The sequence below is a fragment of the Tachysurus fulvidraco genome, chromosome 14, assembly GCF_022655615.1.
Source record: "Tachysurus fulvidraco isolate hzauxx_2018 chromosome 14, HZAU_PFXX_2.0, whole genome shotgun sequence".
Lineage (NCBI taxonomy): Eukaryota > Metazoa > Chordata > Actinopteri > Siluriformes > Bagridae > Tachysurus > Tachysurus fulvidraco.
The window spans coordinates 10,179,216-10,196,483 of record NC_062531.1 but is presented as its reverse complement, the minus strand read 5'-3'; the positions used below and the strand labels follow the sequence as shown (position 1 = coordinate 10,196,483).

At 38.8% G+C, this 17,268-nt stretch overlaps 1 protein-coding gene across 1 annotated transcript in view; it reads left to right on the top strand.

Annotated features, from left to right (window-relative positions):
- agbl4 (AGBL carboxypeptidase 4) overlaps positions 1-17,268 on the top strand; it is a 276,090-nt gene that overhangs the window by 149,601 nt on the left and 109,221 nt on the right. The window contains exon 5 of the mRNA XM_027166429.2: positions 1,335-1,551. Within this exon, the coding sequence (XP_027022230.1) occupies positions 1,335-1,551 (217 nt within the window). The remainder of the gene's footprint in view (positions 1-1,334; positions 1,552-17,268) is intronic.

Sequence of the window (17,268 nt, the reverse complement as noted above, 5' to 3'; positions counted from 1 at the left end):
TCTAAATCGTGGTGCTAGCTAGATAACGGGATGCCTGGTTTAGCCGAGGCCAATTCGAAAGAGTTGTTTCTCTTCCTTATCAGTCAGCTGTCCAGTAACCACCACACTATCAGACACAAGTGCAATCTCTGTCTGATCCTCTCCTCCTCTCAGTCGGTTTCTCAGTGTACTCATGCTCATTTTATCCCATCCTCTGATCATCCTTTTCTTATCTTCTACTCTTTTCCTTTCTGCCACCCTTCCTTACAGCGTGTGTTCTTTGTTTGTCCTTCATCGCCTATCTTTCTCTTTCTCTTTCCCTGCCTCTGGTTTTCCCAACAGCTCTCAGTCTCTCTGCTGATTGTCTGTATTCATCGTGTCCCTTAATGTCCGAGCCAGCTTCCATTTTCTCTAGGCTGTTTCTCATCACGTTGTTCTCTAGCATGAGCTATGCCTTTCTCTCACTCATCCACGCCCTGCTAATTAGAACGCAACTCAACATTTAATCAGCAGACATTTCCGATAACCATGAGTAGGGCCGCATCGTTCATTGTTTCACATTTACTGTATTGTTCATTGCATTTACCTAGCTGATTTGAAATTGAGGGCTTGAAAAAAAGAACAGTTTAACGAGGGGACACAAGGCAGACTAAAGACATGGAGAGGAAGATAAGGAGAACGGCACAGTACCCTGAGTAAGATGAGAGTCTATAGGGGTCTATGCACTGGTGTCATGTTTCTCACTGATGGCTCTTGCAGCTTTCTGGATTGTTTTCTCCATTCTCTTTTCTCATTTCTTCATTGGTGGCCATCTTTACTATAGATGATCCCAAGGCAGCAGGAGAAAAATGACTTATCAAATCACGCCTTTTTCTCACCTGAGAACCTTAATGTGTGCAGAGTGCTTTATTCTCCTCATGCACAGCATCAGTCACTGGTCTCAGAGAGGCCAACAAGGGGACATAAGGATTGCAAATTGAGAAATTTAAGCTTCCAGAACATAAAAAAGTACACAAAAGCTTCTTGATGGCTTTGAGTAAATGGTTGTACCCTGGAGTAATGTATCATAAGTGATATGGAAATTACTACAAGTTGTGAGAAGTCTCCATGGGCTCACTCTTGGCAGAATTGTTAAATAGGTAATACACACTGAGGCCAATGGCATCATGTTTTTTTTTTATATGTTTTAATGCTTACACCACAAATATTCTACCTCACACCTAAACGTAATGTTAATAAGATATACAGAAAGAAATCCATCTTTGCTCCAGATTTCACTACAGAGCAACATTCTTAAATAATATCATGACTTTTTTCTTCCCTCCTTTCTTCCTTCCTTTCTTCCTGTGTTTCAGGCAAAGACTGCCAGCCAAAAATGTGTATTATTACCGGTGCCCAGACCATCGGAGGAACTATGTGATGTCCTTCGCCTTCTGTTTCGACCGCGAGGATGACGTGTACCAGTTTGCCTACTGTTACCCCTACACCTACTCTCGCCTACAGCACTATCTGTCCAGCCTTGAGCAAAGAAACCTAGACTACCTAAAGAGAGAGCAGCTGGGGCTCAGCGTGGTGAGTGTGTGTGTCTGTGTGTGTGTTTGTTTGTGTGGGCATGTGCTCATTTGTGCCCATGTCTTAATTTAGCCACAAACCCATTTGAGATGAAATAGGCATCACCAATTTCCTAAATGTTATTCCAAGCTCTAAAAGTATTATTTCATTAACGTCTGTACTTATTGTGTAGCGTATCTACAGTTCTGTTTATCCAAGTCACAAATTTTGAAAGAAAAATTACTTAGAGAGGAGTTAATACCTTATTCACACTTTGAATATAGAGTCTGCATGGGTAAGCTGCACAATTTGTCTGTAAATGACCCGTATCCCAATGTAAATAATAACTTCTGGACTTTATTCCCCCAATCAACAGCCTTATGTGACTGTTATTGCTGTCAGACACTATTACTATATACTGTATACAGTATACACGTGTTACATGGGTATCAATCCATTTAAACACCATTTAAAACAGGTAAAACAGGTACATTAGATTTTTTTCATTATTATTTGAAAATGCACTATATAAGCTGTAACCAATGTTTTGTGAAGCCCACACAGTGCACTACAAGGCTTATGATATTAGGCTTCAGAAAACTGTATCAGAAAGCAGAACTGAATATAACACTGTAAAAAGTAATCTGTCTTTATATATTTTCTTAAGTAAGATTAAAACATCATCCTGATTAAATTACTGTAAATATGGCACTGTTGCTCAAAACATGGACTGAACTGGTGATCTTGTTTAAAACTGTAAAAGTGCTGAACTAGTGATTTTTCAGCACAGATAACTCTTCAGTGATTTTTATTTTTTAAACTCAGCCAAAATCTCTCATCTATTTCAGTCTAATAGCTCGATAACTTCGATAGTTTTTTTTTTTTAGTGATTGTTCATATGATTATGTTATTACTCTGCGGTCCTACTTTAACAAAGTCACCTGCACACACACGCACACACTTGTACACACACAGACTAGGTATTTATATTTGGAAAGTATTTTATACACTATAGGTTCAACATGTAACTGGAAACACGTGTAAGGGGATTTGTTAGGGCCAGAGAAAACACTCGCGGATCCAGCCCGCAGGCTAGTATTTGATAATCCCAGCTGGAAAGCTATGATATTAATAGTGGGACTTTGGTGTGTTTTGATTGTGTTTATCAGTATAAACTTCCTGAGGCATCTGAAAAAGTCTTTAGGGCATGTCATGTAGTTCCATGTGCTTTAGGATTCCCTTCAGCTAATAATATCTAGAAATATGAGTAGAGATGGCGCTACCCCTTTTTTCACACGCATTTTCCCCAAAGGAAGTGTGTGTGCATGTGTTTGTGTGTGTGGGAGAGAGAGAGAGAGAGAGAGAGAGAGAGAGAGAGAGAGAGAGAGAGAGAGATCAGAGCATTCAGGCCTTGCTAAACCAGGTGTTGGATCATGCGCAGTGCCTCCAGTGCTGTTTCTGCTCTTATCAAATAATTGTAGAAGAAAAACTCATTAGAAATGCTTGATAGATTAAGACCCGTTCTCATATTTTCCGCCATCACTTCCAGGTTTCAAGGAGAACTAGGCTGCAAGGGTCTGTGATGAAAGAACATCTGTTGATAAGGAACGTGGCATCGGTTTAGAAAAGAAATCGTTTTCTTATGAAATGTGATTTGAATTGGTAAATTATTGGTGAGGTGAGTAAATCAGGCCAATACGCTGCTGATTGTAGTTCTGAAACACTGCGAGCTTTAGAGTCGGTGTACATACTGAAGCTTACAATTTCACTACAAAAAAAGAAATGAATGTTCATTGCTTTCTCATGCGATATCTTTCATCTGATTAACAGCACAATGTCAGCACTAAATGCTAACACTGAACGAATTAATGAACGAATAAACAAAACTAAAGATTAATGTGACTGATGTGTTTAGTTTACCTTTTACGTTTCAGATTTAGTGGATAGAAATTAGGTTGGAATATACTACAGGGAGTAGTTATTATTCATATTTCTTCAAATTCATATGAAGATGATTAGTTGTAGTAGTAACAGTAATAGTGGAGTTGTAGTAGTAAGGTAGTAATAGTACATTAACATTTATTTTGTCACATGTACATTACAGCACAGTGAAATTCTTTCTTCACATATCCCAACTTCAGAGGTTGGGGTCAGAGTGCAGGGTCAGCCATGATACAGCGCCCTAGAGCAGTGAGGGTTATAGGCCTTGCTCAAGGGCCCATCAGTGGCAGATTGGCAGTGCTGGGGCTTGAACCTTGATTTTCAAAAGCAAAAACCCAAAGCCTTAACCACTTGAGCTTCCACTGCCCCAATAGTATTAGCAGTAGTACTTTTAATAGTCGTAGTAACAGTAGAAATAGTGGAGTAATAGTAGTGGTGATAGTAGTATTAATAGCACTAGTAGTGATAGTAGTAGCAGCAATAGTAAGTGAGTGATAGGAGTAGTGAGGGTAGAGAAGTGGTAGTGTTAGAAGAAGTAATAATAGGGAAGTGTTAGTAGTGGTGGTAGTATACAAACCTGATTACTGGTGCTAGTTATAATGACAGGAGTAATACAGTAGTAGTGGTAAGTGTAGACTGGTGGTGGTGGTGGTGGTGATAGTAAAGTACCATTACTAGTAATAGTGGTAGTAGTTAAGTGATAGTAGTTGTACTAGTAATAGCAGCAGCAGTAGATATAATTGTAGATTGGTAGCAGTAGCAGCAGAATTGGTGGTAGTGGGAATGACAGTATTAGTGCTGGTTGTAGTAGTAGTATTATTAACAGTAGTAATTGTAATAGTGGTAGAGGTTATAGCAGAATAGTAGTAGTAATAATAGTGGCAGTGGTAATAGTACAGCAGAAGTAGTAGGTGAACTCAACTAGTAGCAGTATTAATAAAGTATCTTTAAGAATATTAACAGCAATAGAAGTAATAGTAGTTGTCATAATAGGGTAGTAGTAACATAGTAGTAACATAATAATAGTTACTACTATTATTAGCAGCAGAAGAAGTAATAGAATGGGAAAAGTAGCAGTGACGGTTGTAATAGTGGTAGTGATGGGAGTGGTAGTTGTAGAAAAAGTGGTAGTAGTAACAGTAGAATAATAGTACTGGTGGTGGTGGTGTTGGTGGTTGTAATGGTCGATGCAGTAGTTACAGTATATTAATAGTAGAAGTAATAGCAACAGTGTTAGAAGTAAAAGGTGATAGTCGTGATAATCAAAAGATTCCAATTTATGTCAGTGTTTTTGTCACATGCTTTTTCAGTGTATCAGGCACCACTAGTCACCTCAGACTTATTTCATTGGAGATAAATACAAACACATTTAAATATATCGAATATTAATCTTGAATTTTTGTATTATATTAACCTTTTTATTAAACTTGTTCTGTAATGCTGCTTTAAGACAATGTCCATTGTCCATTAAAAGCATTATACAAATAAATTAGAATTTGAACTAGTAAAAGGAATGGCTATGCTAATTCACACTGACATCAATGTAAAAGTTATAATGACCCCTATATTGAAGGACGGCTATTTTATTCTAGTAAAACATTTTTACAGTTGATGGGCAGATCTGATAAGGCACATGACAGGAACATGGCAAATATTCGTATATTCATTTCAGGTCAAATAAAACTGTCATAATTAATTATGTCTTCAGATCATAAAGGGGAACAAGCTTTTTGCTGCATTGTACTGTTACTGTGCTGCCTCGCACGGTTTCATACAACAGCGTTGTGCATCAGGAAACATCCTTTAAAAAGCACTGCAGCAGGTCAGATTTAAAGGAGGGGTGAGTGTGCTGCATAGAGGGCATACTTGTATTAGTATGCATGGGCATAAGGGAGTTTTATGGCCTTATTTGTCTTTTTATGTCCTGTGTTCTTGGGTCTATGGCAGCTTCTTTTATAACGAGAGAGCGAGAGAGAGACAGAAAGAGAGAGAGATATGAGGGTACACCAGTTTTATCTGCACATTATGTTAGTCCAGTGGTGCGAGACAACGATGTGGTGCAATTAAAAAAAAAAACTGAGGCACACATACCAAAAATCTATCTATCTATCTATCTATCTATCTATCTATCTATCTATCTATCTATCTATCTATCTATCTATCTATCTATCTATCTATCTATCTATCTATCTATCTATCTGTCTGTCTGTCTATCTATCTATCTGTCTGTCTATCTATCTATCTATCTATCTATCTATCTATCTATCTATCTATCTATCTATCTGTCTATCTGATTTGTCATGACTATTAAGTGCTAATTATAATAATACATTTCAACAGCACTTCATATGATATTATATTCCTTTAATAATGTTAAAATGAGACAGACGCCAGTGGAGGTATGACGCCTGGTGTTTGTCTGTGTTTCACAGACTCTAAACAATGATGGTTTACAAGCTTACCTGAAAAACGCTGGGATAAAAGATGATTTCACCTAAAATATAGGCATCTAAATGAAATCAGACGGAAATACATTTGTGTGATGCATGCTTTTAAGGTTCTGCATAATTTAATAATGAAGAATTCCTCATATATCACGTGAATGACTTTCACACCCAGCACCAGAGGGGACAATGGATGAAAATAACACATTTCGCACTTTCATTGAGATTCAGTCTAATTTGAAAACTATTAACAAATGGTAGATTATTTGTTATATATGAGAGAGTGGAAATAATATGATTTCCTTCAAATCATGAACTCATGAAGGAGAACCAGGAATGCCAGTCATCAGTTTAGAGTGTGGGATGGTAAGACATGACATTGACAGGATGTTTACAGGCTGGTCACTGAGGGAAATTATGCCACTGAGGCAAAGTGATAGTAAACAATACAGCTTGGTCATATTGATCCTTATAGAATCAATGTGAAAGAATAATATTATTGACTTGAGGTGCTAGTCAGGAATATGATGATATAATATTGAATTTTGTCAACATGATAAATTATACTTTCTCAATAGCTGATTTAGCTTTTTTTTTATTTTAGATGTTTTATTGAACTCATAGATTGGACTTTTTTTTCGTATCAAAACTAAACATTGTGATATACTGTATGTCTATGGTCTACCAGCAAGATGTGTTAGTAAGCTATTAGTATGTTATTTTTTCAAATATAATGACTTTTTTTTTTTTTTTTTTTTCAACAGCCCCTTATGGCCCAGGGCTGTTGAATTGCTAGATCTGATTGGTTAGAAGGGATTGATTAGTTTTGGAACAGCACAGCTTGAAAGTAGTTCAAGCTATAATACAAGTGCAGATTTATATTAAATGAACACTTTCCAAATAGTTATTGTATTGTTCACTGGAATCTGTGTGGTCTTAGACTTAGAATAAACGGATTTTTAATATAAACGTACTGTTGTTTAACAAAGAAACTTTGGTGAATCTTTGTATAAGGAGGCATTTAATTAAAATTTATAGACGTTGTCTTTGGTGCTTTGTAACAGTCTACAGGACAGAGCACTTTTTTGCAGCTTCTCAAAAATGATAAGCGGCATGATGTCGTCTTTAGAAACTTCAAGAGAGAAGAGAAAGAGAGACTGTTGAGAAAACAATTTGCTGTCAAGTAAGAGATAATAGGAACCTTACAGATTCTTATAGAATAGATCTTTAAATGTAACAGTACACTAATAAATGTTCTGTAGGGTGTCATTAATTCATAAAATTATCATTGGCAAGTTGTTCTTGTATCAGAGGAATAAAACACATTTTGTCTCTCTTATAGAAAAATAATATTCAAGACCGTGTCATTAATTATTTTCCAACAGTATATACTTACTCCTTATATATTGTCCAGCCTTAAAATGAAGTAGAAATACTTTCATTAGTTCTGATTATAATGCACATTTGCGACATAGTAAGGATTGTAGAAGACCAGTATACAGTCCGTGTGTATATATCTGTAAATATCTATCTGTGTGCTCTCTTTTATCTGTTTTATCTGTTGGTCACCTGTTAAATTCTTACACACTCCTCATATGTAAGAGCACGAAAAAGACCGCAGGATGTAAGTGGTGTCTGCCAACTAAGCTGCTAACTAGACTTCTCAATTGCACTAAAGAGGAGAGTGACAGTTAGTTATTTCGATTATTTACAGAGATAAATAACAAGCTACTGTATAATAGTTGTGTAAAGATGTTATGGATTCAGTTACTGACTGACTAACTGACTGACTGTTACTGATATAGGTTTATAATGTCACTTATGTTTATTACAGCTTCAATAAGTAGCAGTTGGTTATGGGTTTCAGCACCTTTTAGACATTCAGATGTTTGCAAACCCACATGCCTATTAACACACTGAGTTTGTTAACCTTTGCTCTAATTAAAGCACAGTGAATGTCTAATGTAATCTGCCAGAGAAGCCAAGAGATGCCATTCGTTTTAGGAGTCTTTTCTGCAGGCTACACTGACCACCAAAATACGTTTGTGTTCCATGAACTAACATTAAAATAGTGCAGTGAGAATTATATTATTTCTTTTCAACAAAAGTGAAGAATAGACCCATTTCTACATAGGAGACTGACCTTAACATTAGCTGTAGTCTTAACACAATTGCCTGTGCTGTGCAGTTCAGTATTAGATCAGTATTTACACTGAGAGTAGTAATAAAAGACTGATAGAGACAGAAAGACAGACAGAGAGACTAACCAGGTCCTTGTAATGGCCTGTGAACCACCCATACACTTGTTCTATTCTCTCTCTCTCTCTCTCTCTCTCTCTCTCTCTCTCTCTCTCTCTCTCTCTCTCTCTCTCTCTCTCTCTCTGTCTCTCTCTCTCGCTGAGGTGTATTCGCTTTTGCTAGATCTTTCACACTGTCCACAGCAGCCATAATAGTGGAATAGTGCTGTTGTAATTGCACTACAAGGATTAATGCTTGAAATGCATATTGTTAACTGTACACTACTCTAACCAATCCTCGTGTCCTCCGGTTTGTGTCACTGTTTCAGAAGATCTCACAGGACCTTTCTCACTGTCTCAGTCACACTGTGTCATTCTGCCACCTATGTCTTTTTGATTACTCTGTTTCTGTTTACCAGCACATCCCTTTTCCTACTTGCCTTTTATAGCATGTCTTTAATTTTTTTTTCTCTTGTTATTTTACTCATTTATTTTACTCACTTTTTGTGTGGGTCAGGCTCGGTACTCGTCTGAGAAAGCCACACACACTGTATGTTGTATCTCTGGATGATGGCCCCCTTGCAGTAGAGTCTCCAGTCATTGGAGCTTCTTTGTTTTGTTTTTTTCTTTGGATTTCTTGACATTCTTCTCTCAATTTGTTGTTTTTCATGTTTGGTTTGCAAAGTGATCCAGTTTTTATCCATATGCTCTTCAGGCAAGCAAAAAGAACAGTTCTTGGGGTTTTTTGAACAGCTGAATTGAGTTGAGTTGTTCATTCTGTATACAGTATAGTATACACACACACACACACACACACACACACACACACACACACACACACACACACACACACACACACACACACACACACACACACACTTGTTTCTGTAGGGTAAGTTGATGGAGTGGTGTTTTATGGCTGTAGTCAGAGGTAGAAGTGCAACATAAGCACTTTTACTGGAAGCATTTTTCCCCTCTGTCACCAGTGGCCAAGCACTGATGCATTTCATCAGCACTAAGATTGAGCTTGTTTTACATTGAGTCAGAGGAAGGAAAGAATGTGTGTGTGTGTGTGTGTGTGTGTGTGTGTGTGTGTGTGTGTGTGTGTGTGTGTGTGTGTGTGTGTGTGTGTGTGTGTGTGTGTCAACATGTGTGCATGTACCAAGTGTACCCACAAGAATAGTAATATCTGACAGTGTTGTCCTCTTGGGGACATTTGGCTGGTTTCCAGAAGGATTGATTTTATGAACGGTGGAAGGAAGGAAGGAAGGAAGGAAGAAAAGAAAGAAGGAAGGAATTTAATAACAAAACTAATTATACATTAAAAACACTATGTAAAGTTTGTCGGTATCGGCCGATACCGATCCGATATCTGTGTTTTTTTCTACCTTTAAAACTAAAGAATGTATACAACTCGTTTAGTTATTAAGATTTATTTGTTTCTGGTAAAGAAATACAAAAATGCCCATTACTGTATGAAAAATGAAAACACAAGAAACCTTAAAAAAGTATTAATGCAGTAGCAAACAGTACTTTTACCAGTTACTGGTATAACAATCTAAACCATATATACTGCAATTATTAAATTATTTATTTTCTGAAGAAAAGGCAATATTTTAAAGGGAATCTTAAATTAGAACTTTTGAAACACAATGCAAAATGTATTAAACAGTAAACCTTGCACTCATCAAAAAAAGGTGCAATGCAACATTGCAACAACCAGTGGAACAACCATGTCTAAGTATATAGACGTCACCAATGACATAAACCTATTTCAGGATTCTCCCCGACTTCGCCGCTTACCTTCCGGGGCCGCAGATGACACTCACCTCCGTACCCTCTCCCCCGTCCACCTTTGTTCTGCACCCGGTTCTCCATCTCTCGTGGGGGATTTCCGGGGGCAGGTCTGGGGAAAGTTCGGGGACGAGGCATCCGCCAGGGTCATCTGCTTTGACGGATCATCCTTTTTCCGCTTAAAAGTTATTTTTATTTTATAACATTTATTATATTTATTTTCATTAATGCAATTTAATATATGTGTATTTTTCTTATAAGTTCAAGCAATAGTCTATGATGTTTGCTGTTCATTAATCAACCACCACTCAAAATGCTTGGATTGGCATCGATACCGATCCAACATATCGGATCGGTGCATCCTTAGTAAAAACATACTGTAATTTATGTAAAAACATAATATAGTATAAAGTATAAATTTAACCAGTCAAATATTTTATATGTAAACATTTGTAGTCCAAACCATAGTTGCAGTCTTTGTGTAGTATTCACCATATCAAAGTAACATTAATTAGCTGCATTAATAATTACCTTTTTTTTAATGCCATAAGACTATCTGTATTGTGTGTGTGTGTGTGTGTGTGTGTGTGTGTGTGTGTGTGTGTGTGTGTGTGTGTGTGTGTGTGTGTGTGTGTGTGTGTGTGTGTGAACTATAGAATATATATAAAAGTAGTCAAATAATTTCATATACAAAACCTGGAAGGAAGTTGGCATGCTCAAATTGTGATATTTTAAGTTCTTTTTACTATAATCATAATTTGTTATTCCAAAACAGTGTCTACATAGAATTTGGACATTCATTATCATTATACAGCTTTAAATATTGAAATAAATTTCAGGAGCTACTAATGACCATGTTAGCAACATGCACATCCCAGCATGCCTCTCACCCAGGCATCGCACCGTATTGTAGTGTGAATGGAATAATTGGCTTTCTTTGTACGTAAGGAACACCACCACCACTTGTTCATGTCCCGAGTCTCGGCCAGAGCAATGAGCCGCCCAAGCCTGAGCTGAGAAATGGCAGTGAACGCTGGTGGAGGGAGGTATGAAGGGACATGGAAACAGGAACCACACACTCACAGGGGGGAGAAAGGTAATTTTTTTGTTGTTGTAATGGTCATTGTAGCCTATGCAGGCAGAGGAACAGTGGGGAACCTTGTCCTGGAGCCTGTTAGTGCGAATAAAGGATGTGAAACTCTTTGAATGGGCAAGTCTCTGCCTGCTGCCCCACCCCCTCCAGCCCCGCACCCCCACTCCTCTCCCTGTCCGGGCTTATCTTTGTGTTTGTACACTCTCTGCCAAGATTTAATCAATAGCAGCTTTGCCTTGCGTGAAGAGAAGGTCAACGTCAGACTGGAGTGACGGAGATAGGGATTTTGGGGGGTGGGGGGGTGGATGTGAGTAGATGTAAAGGAATGGAGGAGACAGGAAAGCATGTCTCTGCCACATGGTCGGATAAGTGCTAGGGATTTGATATACTCAAAATCAGAACTGTGCTCCTTGATAAATGTGAAATTGAAACAGCTTTGTAGTATTGGGAGATCTCTGTTTCCCAAATGCTCTCCTTTTTTCATCACTGAAGAATCTAGGCTAATTTTGTTCATCTGTTTTCTCTAAACTCTAAAATCCAATTACAATAAACACAGTGGACTCTCCTGTGGTGTTACTCTTCTTGTACTTGTTGCTAGTTTTTTGCAGATTCCAAAGCCTGCTTTAAAATCTGTACACATAATTCTCCTGTCCTTAACAGAAAACTGCTATTAGGTGACCCACCCTGATTTGTGTGTGTGTGTGTGTGTGTGTGTGTGTGTGTGTGTGTGTGTGTGTGTGTGTGTGTGTGTGTGTGTGTGTGTGTGTGTGTGTGTGTGTGTGTGTGTGTGTGTGTGTGAGCAACATTGTGACATCTTGATGTCACACACAACCAGCCTTTTCCATTTGCACCTTGCAGTGTGCATGCCATTCCCTAACAGATCTGATTCCAGATTGCACTGTGACCCGAGTTTGACTGCCAGCCACTTATTTCACATTAGGGAGGGCAATAAAGAGTTTGATCTGACCTCGTTCTCTTCGGTTGGTCCTTTATTCAGACCAATTGGCCCTCCAGGACATCATCCAGGTGCTTTATTGCACACTGAAACTCCTGTATCAGCAGCAGTGCTATCATCCAGGCGATATGGAGAGCCATAATGAGCAGATAGAATAGAGAGAGTGAGGGAATGAGACAGAGTGAGAAAAGCGAGGGAGAGAAGAAATGGAGCCAGAGAGAGAGAGAGAGAGAGAGAGAGAGAGAGAGAGAGAGAGAGAGAGAGAGAGAGAGAGAGAGAGAATAGTCACCATATGGATCATGAAGAGGACCAGGAGGTCATGTGTGGTTAATAGAAATCTTTTCACCATGTTTTCAGTGATCTGTGTGCAGAGTCTTTGTCTTATCGGTGCATCTCATGTCCCTCTTTCCAAATCAGCAAGATGGCCTTCATTGTAATGCACCTTGAAATGTGGCAGGTTTGCTAACAGAGATAATATTTATTTTTCTGAAATTGAAATGGCTCACACTTGAGGGCGTAGCTTTGTTCCAATATTTTGGAACAGCTTTCAGGTCTGTTTGCTATTCAAAGGACCTCAGACAGAAAGGGCCAGAGGAGAAAACTGCCTTGAAAGACATGACAAAATTACACCACATGGCCCTTGGACCACTTAAGCGTGTCTTAAACTGTCACAGATCTTCTCACAACTGCTGGAATACTGGAATATCAGGAATGCTCTTGTATATATAATGCTTTCTGTAACTGGGAACCATACAGCAGAAAGGGAATAAGGGGCTACAGAAATACAGAAAGCTGAAAATGAGAATGAACAAAAAGTAAGTTAGTCTACCTTCAAAAGCAGCCATGCTTGAAATTCACTTTCAGCTAAAACTTAATTTGTTGTAAATGGGAGGGGGGGCATTAAGATGTGGGAGAGAAGACACATAGAGAGAGGGAAAATATGAGCAAGCTATCAAGAGTGAACAAGCACAAGTGTGTGTGTGTGTGTGTGTGTGTGTGTGTGTGTGTGTGTGTGTGTGTGTGTGTGTGTGTGTGTGTGTGTGTGTGTGTGTGTGTGTGAGGGAGATATAGATAGGAAGATAGGATGGTAGATGTCAAAGGAGGCTTTGCTTTGAGAAGCTCATCTGGGGGCAGAAATCAACAGCTAGCTAGCTGGCCTTTCTAGCCTGACACATAATTATAATTCTCTTCTCTCCTTTTCTTCATGACTTCTCAAGATGTCTGTACCATTTAAAAGGACAAAGGTGAATGCAGATGAGGGTTTTGTTTGCAGTTTGTATGTGTGAGTGTGATAAGTGAGATTATACAGTATCAGTGTGCTTATAGGACACATATGTCACCCTGTACTGCCTGTGTGCACATTATAGCAACGCTGTAAAGGCTTCATGGTATTTATCAGACTCCTAAAACATTTTAATCACAACACAGGTTCTGTGGTTTTATAATTACTTTTTTAAAACATCATGACAGTAGTGAATATCAACTAATATCAGTGGTGTTATAGTTTTAGTAGTTTTAATGTATCGTATATTTTATGAAATTTATTGTCAATATCGTTGTCATTAGCACCGTTTACTGGAACAATCAGCCATAAAGCATGGATTGATATAAAAAGATCTGCCTTTTAAAATAAAATAACAATTTTCTGTAATCAACTGTGCTGCAATCTGTGGTGAATTTACAGTAGGTAGCATTATTTAAAATATTAAAATATTATGTCTGCACAATACTAAAAAAGAAATAAATAGAAAAAAGATGAATAAATTAAAAACGGAGAGCCCTTCCTCCTGTTGGAAACTAAAACCATATGTACATTAAATGAATAAAAAAAAAGGTGGGATCAACAGGATGGTGTCACTGTTGGCTCTGTCACTCTATTTCAGCTTGTCATTCTGTATTGTCTGTGTCATTTCATTTCTGTAACTCAGACTGGAGCAGTAGGGTGGTGCTCTGATGAGCTGTCTGTGCTTGACTCATATCACTCAAACAGGTAACTGCTGTGTATCTGTCATCTGTCCTTCAACCTTCTGCATCATTTTACCGTCAGCTTAATCAGGTCGTCTGCATTAGCGGCGGTGATGTACTGTATGCTCTGTGGAAGACACAGAGGAATGAAGTTTAATTAAAGACGAGAGGACCTGTCTCTGTAAATGCTGAGGAACAAAATTAACTACAGTTGTGGCACAGCTTTAAGCCATTAGTGAAGCTGTAATGGAAGAAGAAACTCCCACTTCCTTTTTAAACGGAAAAAGCGCACACACGCGCACACTCACACTCGCACGCACACGCACACGGACACACACACACACACACGGCACACACACACACGGCACACACGGCACACACACACACACACACACACACACACACACACACACACACACACACACACACACACACACACACACACCTTATTTCATTCAAAGCATCTTAGAGGATTGGGGATTGGCTCTGGCTCAAGGGCCCAACTATGGCAACTGGTGATGGTGATGGTGCTGGCATCTGTTCTGGCATCTGGGTTCACAACCTTCTGATTTGTAACTCAAATGTTTTATATATACATGACTGCATCACAGATTTGTTGTACCAAATCCCAGAGGTGCTCCACTGGACTGGACTTTATTAGATCTGCTGACAGGGGTAGTTATTAAAGTACACTCATTGTCATGTTAAAGGAGCCAGCGGAGATGACTTGCGCCTTGTAGAATGCTGCATTATTCTGCTGGAATTAGCTGCTGGCAGCTGGCCATGGCATTCACATGGTACTTAATTGGTTTTAAGTGGCTCAAGGGTCCCCGCTCCACCGCCAACACCACCAGCAAAAAATCCTGACACAAGGCAGGTTGGGTAGATAGACCCATGTAGTTTATACCTAATTCTGACCCTTATATCAACTGGTCATTCTATTCTGACCTCTCTCTATGAATAATTTCTTTTCTATATTCATGACAGTGTATTGATTCTGAGGTAGTTTTCATTAAAGACCACATGTAGACCTGATGCTTTATGTGAAAATTAACTGAAGCTATTAATGGCATGAATAAACAGAGATTCTGGTGTTTCTATTATAGTGACCGGTGATTGTATAGAGAATTTCCTTAGCAATATTTCAGTATCACCGAATTGTCTGAACCCTGTTCTTACAAATCAGATTTGTGACAGCTTTTTATTTCTTTTTTATTTCCTGAACTGTTTTTTAACCTCCTAAGACCCGAGCTTTGGTTTGGCCTTGCATTTTAGATGCAGTGATGTCCACATATGTGGACACCAGGTCGTAGGAGGTTAATGAAGTATATTGATGACTAAATGGCAGACATAGAAATGTTGAACCTTAATTCCTTCCAGAAGAAAAATCAATAAAGCAATATGATGAGTAGAATGGCAATAAGTGTGAATAAAGTTTGGTAGCAAAACTATATTTTAGCTTTATGCTGATTAACTTGGCTGTGTTGAATTCGGAGGTGGACTCGAATTACACACCAAATTTAACAATGTGCAGGCATAAGATTTAAAATAACACTTGTTGACCTTACTATAAATGACAACAGAGGAAGGAGATAGCAGCGAATATTGTCCAGCTGAAAACTCAATTAAACGGTCTTAAATGATAATGCTTGTTGAATTTGAACTAGCTCAGTCCCCAACATGCAGATGTACAAAACACTGTGTACTTGATTTGTCCTCTGAAGTATTACATTATGGTCAAATACTTTCACAGTGCTGGTGGAGTGTGTGTGTGTGTGTGTGTGTGTGTGTGTGTGTGTGTGTGTGTGTGTGTGTGTGTGTGTGTGTGTGTGTGTGTGTGTGTGTGTGAGAATGTGCGTGTGTGTGAGAATGTGCGTGTGTGTGTGAATGTGCGTGTGTGAATGTGCGTGTGTGTGTGTATGTGTGAATGTGCGTGTGTGTGAATGTGCGTGTGTGTGTGTGTGCGTGTGTGTGTGTGTGTGTGTGTGTGTGTGTGTGTGTGTGTGTGTGTGTCTGGGCAGTGGAGGTTAGCAGTAGAGGAGTGGTGTTTTTGGAGCAGAGCATCCCTGGATCTTGTTCCTCCCACCTCAGACACACTTCACGCATCCTGCCTTTAACTCCTGCCCCTTCTCAGCTCACCCAGCCAGCATACACTGCAACTGCAGTCTTCTGATAACACCAGGTACACACACACACCACAATTCTCACATTCCTCATGCGCCCCCTCATACACGCGTACAAACACCTCCCTCACCCAAACAACCTTTTATCCTTCACAAACACTCATCCTTTGCTTTCTGTTCCAGACCTTTCTTCCCCTACAACACACAGATTTGTACCTGAAACTGAACCGAGCGGATATGAGAACCTCTTTTTTTTTTACAGCATTCTATTCTTTTTCCTCCATTACCCACAAAGCCTCCTCCCTCACCTGGACTCCTGCATGCGAGAGATGGATGCTGGCATGCTTTCTGTTTGAAGGCACAATGTCGTTAGTGTGCAGAATGCCCACACCTGTATATTGTGATGTAGTGGCTCTATTCAGCTAGACGATTGCCTGTATGAATTGAAAGGGATGACCAGCCTGCTTTTCTCTAGGAGGAGAAACAGGTCGGAGGAGCTGGCCGGGTCCAGAGGGGAGAGATGACATTCCAAAAGGGGGTGTGTGTGTGGGGGGTGGGGGGTGGGGGGGGGGATTCTCATCAATTTGGGGACAAGGCACCTGGTCTGGAAGTGTAGGCTTTTATATCGCACTGCTTCACACACACACACACACACACACACACACACACACACACACACACACACACACACACACACGCACGCGCATGCACTCACACACACACACAGACACAGGCATAACAGCATTAATTAATTTTATGTATGTATCTACCAGTTTTATAGTTTTTTTCTTTATATCTTTATTTATTTACTAAAATGTGCATTTTTGAGTCTCCCACCCTTTTTTTTTTTAACAATTGTATTATTCACCAAATTAACAGACAGAAATATGAATAAATAAATAATAAATAATAGCCACTAATGTAGTACTTTGCATCAACCTATAATAAGGACTAGGAAATAAAATTAAAAAAAAATAAAATAAACAGAACTAATAAAATAAAAACAGGCCAATTTTTAAAGAGGGAAATAAATATGAACACTGGATGGGAAAAATCAATTAAATATATATATTTTTAAACAATGCCAATGGTAATGAAGGAAAATATATAAGCAAGCAAACATAACATAGAGAAATACTCGTTTATGTTAGCTTTTTATGTGCTTTTATTATATTTCTTCAGATTT